The sequence below is a fragment of the Puntigrus tetrazona genome, chromosome 23 (genome assembly GCF_018831695.1).
Source record: "Puntigrus tetrazona isolate hp1 chromosome 23, ASM1883169v1, whole genome shotgun sequence".
NCBI lineage: Eukaryota > Metazoa > Chordata > Actinopteri > Cypriniformes > Cyprinidae > Puntigrus > Puntigrus tetrazona.
The window spans coordinates 7,819,657-7,827,232 of NC_056721.1; the positions used below are offsets into that span (position 1 = coordinate 7,819,657).

The 7,576-nt window shown below is 40.1% G+C and overlaps 2 protein-coding genes across 3 annotated transcripts in view; one reads left to right on the forward strand and one right to left on the reverse strand.

Annotated features, from left to right (window-relative positions):
• Positions 1-2,137, forward strand: part of LOC122328711 (protein-L-isoaspartate O-methyltransferase domain-containing protein 2-like) — a 6,703-nt gene extending 4,566 nt beyond the window's left edge. For both annotated transcript variants that reach the window (XM_043224568.1, XM_043224569.1), the window contains exon 6: positions 88-2,137. In XM_043224568.1, the coding sequence (XP_043080503.1) occupies positions 88-575 (488 nt within the window). In that variant the 3' untranslated portion in view covers positions 576-2,137. The remainder of the gene's footprint in view (positions 1-87) is intronic.
• Positions 2,138-2,465: 328 nt separating this feature from the next.
• The window catches only part of LOC122328712 (kinesin-like protein KIF3B), a 10,463-nt gene continuing 5,352 nt past the window's right edge, over positions 2,466-7,576 (reverse strand). The window contains exons 2-8 of the mRNA XM_043224571.1: positions 7,196-7,297; positions 6,687-6,809; positions 6,292-6,410; positions 4,926-5,042; positions 4,744-4,849; positions 4,356-4,573; positions 2,466-4,249 (exon numbers count right to left, since the gene is read on the reverse strand). Coding sequence (XP_043080506.1) covers positions 4,141-4,249; positions 4,356-4,573; positions 4,744-4,849; positions 4,926-5,042; positions 6,292-6,410; positions 6,687-6,809; positions 7,196-7,297 — 894 coding nt within the window. The 3' untranslated portion in view covers positions 2,466-4,140. The remainder of the gene's footprint in view (positions 4,250-4,355; positions 4,574-4,743; positions 4,850-4,925; positions 5,043-6,291; positions 6,411-6,686; positions 6,810-7,195; positions 7,298-7,576) is intronic.

The following is a 7,576-nucleotide window of genomic DNA, read 5'->3' on the forward strand; positions in this document are numbered from 1 at the left end:
ATTTCAAAATGCAGAAACCCTGTATTATTAACTGAACTGCATTGAAAAAAAAAACCTCTGCTTTCCTCCTCATTTTCTACTTTGCAGCCATTTTTGAGGTGCGGACACTACAGGACCTGTGTCGGATTGCTATTCGCCACACTCTGCGGCAGCCCATAGCTATGGGAGAAGGACGCACAAAGAGACGCGTGTCTTTCCCAGGGGCCCGGGCCATGCACCGCTACGGGCCCCGCTTCGAACGCCGCCGCTTCTGCCGGCGTTTCTACCGCCAGTGCGTCAACTCCGTGGTTCTCCACGACTCCATGATTCCCACAGCCATGGACGACTGCAACTACCCCGGAGGAGTGGAAGAGGAAGAAGAGGAAGTGGAGGAGGAAGAGGAAAGAGGTTGTCGGCGAGTGAGAGAAGACCTGCCCGAGGAGGACGAGGACGAATGCGGCGGCACCGAAGAGGACAAAAACAAAAGCGGCTGCGCTCGTGCAGAGCCTCCCGTTAATATTCTGAGGGAGAAGATTCTAAGACTACCGTTACCTGAACCCCTGAAGATGTATCTGCTGTATTACAGGGAGAAATGAGACGTGGAGACAGATAATACGTGCAGCGTAGCGTTAAGATGATTAGACATGAAGAAAAGCCTTTCTCTTCTTCCTCCTCCTCCTCCTCAACTGGATTAGCATGACAATTAAGTCCTCAATTAATGACATCATGATATCCATATCCCTTTGAGAAGCAAAGCTCCTTGATTCGGGATGTACAGAGACGGGACTGAAGGACTGAGCTCCTTTTCCCGAATAATCAACGTCGCCTGAGCTCTTGCAGCTCTTTTTTTAATTCATTTTCCCTTCGATTGAGATGATCAAAGTGTACGATACGATACATTGTCCCTGTGGGAAATGCTTGTCGCCGTGAGCTTTTTTTTTTTTTTTTAGAGTAGCGTGACTTTAGGAAGTGGCGTAGTTTGACATGGCGGATGAATTTTTGTTTTATAGCTTTATGGTGCGGTTACGTTTACCCTAGCTTGGTGGAATCTATTCATCGGCGCGACTGGGAGTTTGACGCAAGGAGGTAGAAGTTCCTCATGCAGATGTCTCTCGTGCCCGCGGGGTTCGAGAGAATTCCCCACAACTGCTCGGTTTGATGTGAGTGGTGCTTCACGCGATTGGCGTTTCGTGGGAGTACGGAAAAGTACCTCTTGCCCGTTGGTAACGCAAAATTGCCATGTTGACTTGTTGAAAAAAACGCTTGGTTTGAAAATGACTTTTGATGTTGGACCTTCTTTGCCTGCGAAATTTCGCTAATATGACTGCACCCCAAAGTCGGCCCTCCACTGTTGGAACTCTTTTCCTTGCCTCTACTGTGTTCTCCAAAATACTAAATAACGTCTGCATGTGTACTGCCGTAATGCACCCGCATTTTGTCAATATTGGAGTTTGTGGTGGTATGATGCATTTTATCATGTTAATTCGATTACCGTTGCCGGTTGACGCCGCATTGTAATTTTATTCCACACTCGTATGAAGGCAGGCATCGTTTCTGCACCCCACACTACAGAATCATTGTCATATTGCAAGGTTTACAAATTATATTGTAAAGGTTGTGTCAAAACGAAGAGAAAAAAAAAATAATTAAAAAGTCTATTTATTGGTAATCACCAAAAATTCAAGGTATATAAAGCACTTTGGTGTTTTTCACAAATTCAAATAGTTGCGTTCAAAATCTTTGGCCCTACTCAGGAATACTTTAGAAAAACATTAGTTATTTTTTTTAAACTCCTTCATACAATAAAAAGACCAAAATGTTAGTACCTTTCTATTTTTTTGACCAAAAATGTTGAAAATAATCTGCTTTTTATATAATCGCACTACATCTGTACAGGAAGACTATTCTAAGCATACAATGATTGGATCTGGCAATTCTATGATCCCGGGCTCGATTTCTACACATTTCATCAGTCCAGGAGTCCATTTTCTTTAGTTCTCCTCGAGACCAATGCTTAGATAGCCCAAAAACAATCCAGGATATTATCATGAGAAAAGTCTTTACTCTTCTGACGTACAAGCATATCTACCAAGTTTTGCTTGAAACAATTGTGTGCTTGTCACAGAACCTTCAATAAAGTTTGAGTTTGCACACTGGACAACACAGTACTTCTGTTCATTTAAAGTGTATTGTGTATCTGCAGTATGTAATTGAAATTCCTTTTATTAAGTGGAAAAAATACATAATTTGAACACTGCTATTTACTATAAGCCGAGAATCCAGAATTAGTTTAACCGGCGGACACTGCTAGTTTCATTATCCCCGCCAGAATTGAAAGCTAATGCTTCAGATTACAAGATCATTACGCTACCGTAATATGGAATAGGACATGGTTCAGGTGACGCATTAAAAAGCCCTGGTTATTTTTATTACTCCATTGAAGTCATACCGCGATATGGTGAAAAACAGCTCTTACACCATTCAAATAGAGAATAATCATCCTTTTAATTAAAGATGGTTAAAACATTGAGGACATTTGCATTCTAAACTCAAATACAAATTCGAAAACATTTTAGTACAAAACAAAAACCTGTGTGAACAGTAAAATTATTTTCTCAGTGTAGGTATTCGCACTGGACTCATGCATCACATGGAAGAAGGTGAAAGTGGAGTATTAGACCGCCGACGTACGGTTTCATTTTGCCTATAATGCTTTGGATGTTCTCATGTCATGCTAAAACCTCAAAAATAACATAACGGCGACTAATGACTTATGCATTAATACAGCCAGGAGTGGCAGCGTGAACATTGATTAGATAATGCATACTCAAATGAAGAAATTCACACCGATTTCAATGAGCAGCATCAGGATTTGCAGGACACGTTCTGACGATCCAAAAGCTGCGTGTTTATTATACGACGATGGCGCATTTCGCTCAACACAAGAGAACGCAGTGAATCACATGAAAATGATACTTAAATCTTATATGCAAAAATAAATTTGTACACAACTTTAAATAATACATATTCAAAAATAAACCATATAAATCTAAGCAAAGAAAATACGACTGTTAAAAACTATCTACAATTGCTTGAATATAAAACCGACTAGTATGGTAATAACTTAGCCTTTTTAAAATGTTACTTTAAGACTGCATTTATTATTTTGGATTTAAATACAACTGCAATGATGATGCAGATTTATTTACTAACATGTCTTAATATACATAACCGTATGCTATGACACAGGGGTAAAAGAACCCTACAGTAGCAGCAGGCAATGGTATTACCTTCACTAGTTCAACAGAAATAAGACTTCCTCGTGTCAAACTCAGATCCCCGTGAACATCAAATACAAGCCTGCCCAACACGACAGACTTCTAGTGTAATTCAAAGCATTCATGAACCATCCACAGGGGTTTTGGTGTGGATTTCGGGTTCAACTGTCCAGCTATCAGGTCAAGGGACTCTCAGACCAAACTTCTGTATGTAAAGAGAATCTAAGGCACCTTGGAACCCTGATATTTTTAGTATGTAATGACCTTTAAACCCCCTAATTCCTTTTCTTACTGGATACAGCGCTGACTGTGACGGCAACCCGGTCAAGTGCGTTTCTGGGCCCATCTCCCAGCCAAAGCGACTCAAAGAGTCTTCGAAAAAAGGCTTAGAGGTTGTTTTGGGTCTTAGCCAATGACGTAATGTGCTTACTCTCTTGTCAAACAACAATACAGTGCTTTAGTGGCCCAGACCAGCATAAATCTCATCTCCAGCTACTTTGTGAGAAATTTGTTAATCCTACAACTGGACACAGAAGAAAAAAAAACATTCCCACAATGACGTAACTACCACGTATGGTCAATTTCGAGACCATCTGCTGTCTCAATGACCTCACACACACACACACGTAACATTTTGCTTGAGTGCAAACTAAATCTGTGGAACTAAATCTTGCGTTGAGATTTAATTCTCACCAAATGTAACTTTTTTTTGCGCTATAAACCTTATGTTTACGTGATATCTAAAAACAAGTTAGTTTGAGGGCCAATTGGTGGGTTTGAATAAAACACCAAGATGTTCTACTGTCGTAAATCTGTCTAAAAATGACAACTTTAATGCCAAAGCCAGTCAGTTTACATGGAGCGGTGAAGGTTTTCATTATTTTCACTTTGGCACAAGGCCTCGGGACTGTGGGTAAAGAGGGGACCCTGAGCCGGACAAAGGGCTGTGAGCTGAAGTTGGAGTGCTCACCTTCTTGCCAGTTTTTGGGCGGCTGTGAGAAGATTGTGGGGGGAAAACGAAAAAGTATATTAAGGAAGGATAAACAAAGAAGTGAAAAAGAAACAAAAAGGGAAGAGGTCGGAGGGATCATTTCTCACCCTGACTTTGGTTTCTTGGAAAACCCAGCAGCTGAGGCACTGAGGCCTGGACTGGAGCCCAGGCTGGCACGAAGACCAGAGGCGTCCACCTGGATCTCATCTTCCTCCCTCAGAGCGTCCTCCAGAGCCGCAGCCACTTTAGGAGCGATCACCGGCCCCTCGTAGTCTTTTGTGGTCCGAGTGGGAAGGTCCAACTCCAGCAGCAAGATATTCTCAGCCTGGAAAACGGTCAGGGAGAATATAAAAAGATAAATGCAAAGAAGCAAGGACGAGACGTGCGTTTCATTCTCCTGAGCTCATCCGTGTCACTGTGGAGAGTGAGGGAGCGTTGTAACCGAAGCCTTTGTGTGGTGCCATGGGGGGGATTACGGGAACAGTGTCAGCATACCTTGTATCTGACATCAGGCCGCATCAACATGGCCATACGGGCGTGCTGACTCAGAGGCCGTCTGTAGCCCACTGCAGAAACAGGCCTTTTCATCATCTGCTGATCACTTACAAATAGTAAGAGAAAGAAGACTTTAATTGCCATAAACTTCAGATTCAATTTTCCAAAATAAGTCTTCGTACTTTTGAATACGAGTGATGGGGGTCATCTTCCAAAGGTCATCTTCTTCATCAAAAGTGGCTCTCGTGACGATCTTGTTCTTCTCCTCCGTTGGGATGAAGTTCTCTATGATCAGATGTCTGGTAGGTACAACACAAATGTTCACATATTTTTTTTTATCTACCATTTTAATGATGCCATTACTACCTTTCTGAGTCTTGAGCGTGGTAGTTGTGAAAGCTCTTGGATTTATGTAGTTTTAGAGTTTTTGGAGTGAACGCTCTGTTTAAAATGCAATTCATATATAGAGCAAGCTCTTCTGTGCTATGCTTTTAATTTCTTAATTTTTCTTTTGGCAGCATCAAATCCAAAGTGTATAAATTCCAGAATGATACAGCTTGTCCTCATAATGAAGGAAAAAAACTTCCAGTTAAAGAAGTTATTAAAAAAACCTTGCCATTATTATTGTTATTATTATTATTATTATTATGAAAATTGGTGAAGCCATTTTATTATACTAATATGGCCATATGGAACATCATAGGAAAAAAAACTCCTGAAGACTCTCTTTTTAAGTACTTCATGTTTTCTTTTGAAACATGTAAATAATAAGTTAAATTTAGATGTATTCATTAACATGTACTGAATGGAAAATACGTTATTGCTACTCAGTGGTTACACCACATGACAAGTCGTTAAATATCAACTTATTTTAAAAGAAGTAAAACAAAACCTTACGAAACCAACATACTAAAATAAAATTTTTAATGAAATCCAAATGCCTGTGATTTTGCTATTTTCTTGAAAGCTAAACATATTTCCCATTAACAAAAAACCTATTCTGGTTACTGCACTCAAAAGCAGCCTGTCAGATAAATCTTCCCCTAATGGACACTCTACCCCATAGATCACTTAGTACACTAGTGTCTGTGTGTGTGTGTGTGTGTGTGTGTGTNACAACTTAGGACAGAATGCTTTAAGAGGTACTTAAAAAATAAAATAAAAATCATCCTCCGCACTAAACCAAACACTGACCACAGCATCCATATATGACAAAACATGCTGATTTTATAATGCCAATGTAGAAATAATGGGTACTATCCAGCTGGTAGAGAAAGACATGCGTGTCAATATCAATTTGATTCTGGATTCTCTTTTGATTCAAAAGTAATTCAGAGTGATTCAACTCTATTTAATTAACAGCAACATGAATCTAAATGTTTTAAAATGCATTAAAAAAATAGTAATAGTAAAAAAAAAATAGCGGTGGCATATTAATCAGCAGACATCAGATTCATCTGTATTTACGTATCAATCATTGATACTACATATATCTATTTTTACCCAAGTTTGTTATAATGCTTTGATGCCTTCTAGTAACAGACATACTTAAGTTTGAGTTCTCTGGTCAACTCATTCTGCGTCTGCTCCAGCTCCTGCCTGTATTTGACGTGTTCGTCCTGGGCGTCCTGAATCTCCGCCTTCACAGACTGCAGCTTGGAAAAGAGCTACACGAAAGAGATCGAAACAAAACCAGACGGGACGTTCAAAAAAGATGAGGCTCTTCGTAGGAATAGGTAAAGCATTCGCTCTATACACTCAAGCAAAAGGAGGTCAAATTCAGCCATGTGCAGATGATTCTCAACAAGGAGGAAGAAGATCTGCCATGAGAGCTGTCCTACTACTAATGACTCAAGAGAATTCATCTAGACTCTAAAAATACATCTGACCACACACAGCCTTCCTAAACTCTACTAGACGCATCTATTTAGACAGACAGATACCTTTTTCAGTTTCTTGGTCTTAATGTCAACTTCCTGCTGCAGGGAGCTGTACGTCTCTTTGAGCTCCAGCGTCTCTTCGTCACGACACTCCATCTCCTGCTGCATCTCCCTTTCCCGCCTTTTCTGCTCAGACACACATTATGAATGTTTTAAACATATTTGCATCTCACAAGCGTAACTAATAATGTTTATAATATCCTACGGTGAGAAATGTATGTGCATATTTCTGTCCAATCGCTGTCTAGACGCAAATTCAATACAATGCAAAAAGTGCATTAGAATTTATGCGTAAGCTGGATAAATACAAATCCAACTAAGGACTGCTGAGTGGAAAACAAAAACAAATAAATGCGTTAATCAGCATTTTTTTTCTCCATTTGAAATCCACATTCCCAAAATAGCCACATAAACTATAAGGAGGCTCAAATAACCCGTCTCCTTCAAACAACCTTGAGAGCTGAAACACAGCCACGCTCAGTTTCTCTACAGTGTGTTATTGGAAACTGTACCTGTTCGGCTATCTCCTGCCTCTTCAGCTCCAGAATCCTCTGCTGCTCATTGGTGTGGTCGACAATGTTCTTTCCTCCCACCAGCAGCTTGCTTTCCATGGCCTGAAAGTGACAAACTGGATATGTAGTTATCCTGATAACACAGTATTAGCCAAGCTAAGAGAAGGATTGTTAAGAGTATTCGTTTCTGAAACTAATATCTAATTTTCAATGTATTTTTGTTACATCTGTGAGTCTGCAGTGTACATCAAACATGAGGAGATAAAACGAATGAGTAATGAAATGAGCACAAACATGTTTTCCTATTGTGCAAAAACAACATACAGTGCAATCAGTGTAGTCTAATAGAAAACAAATGACTCTTACAAGCTGGTTCTTTTT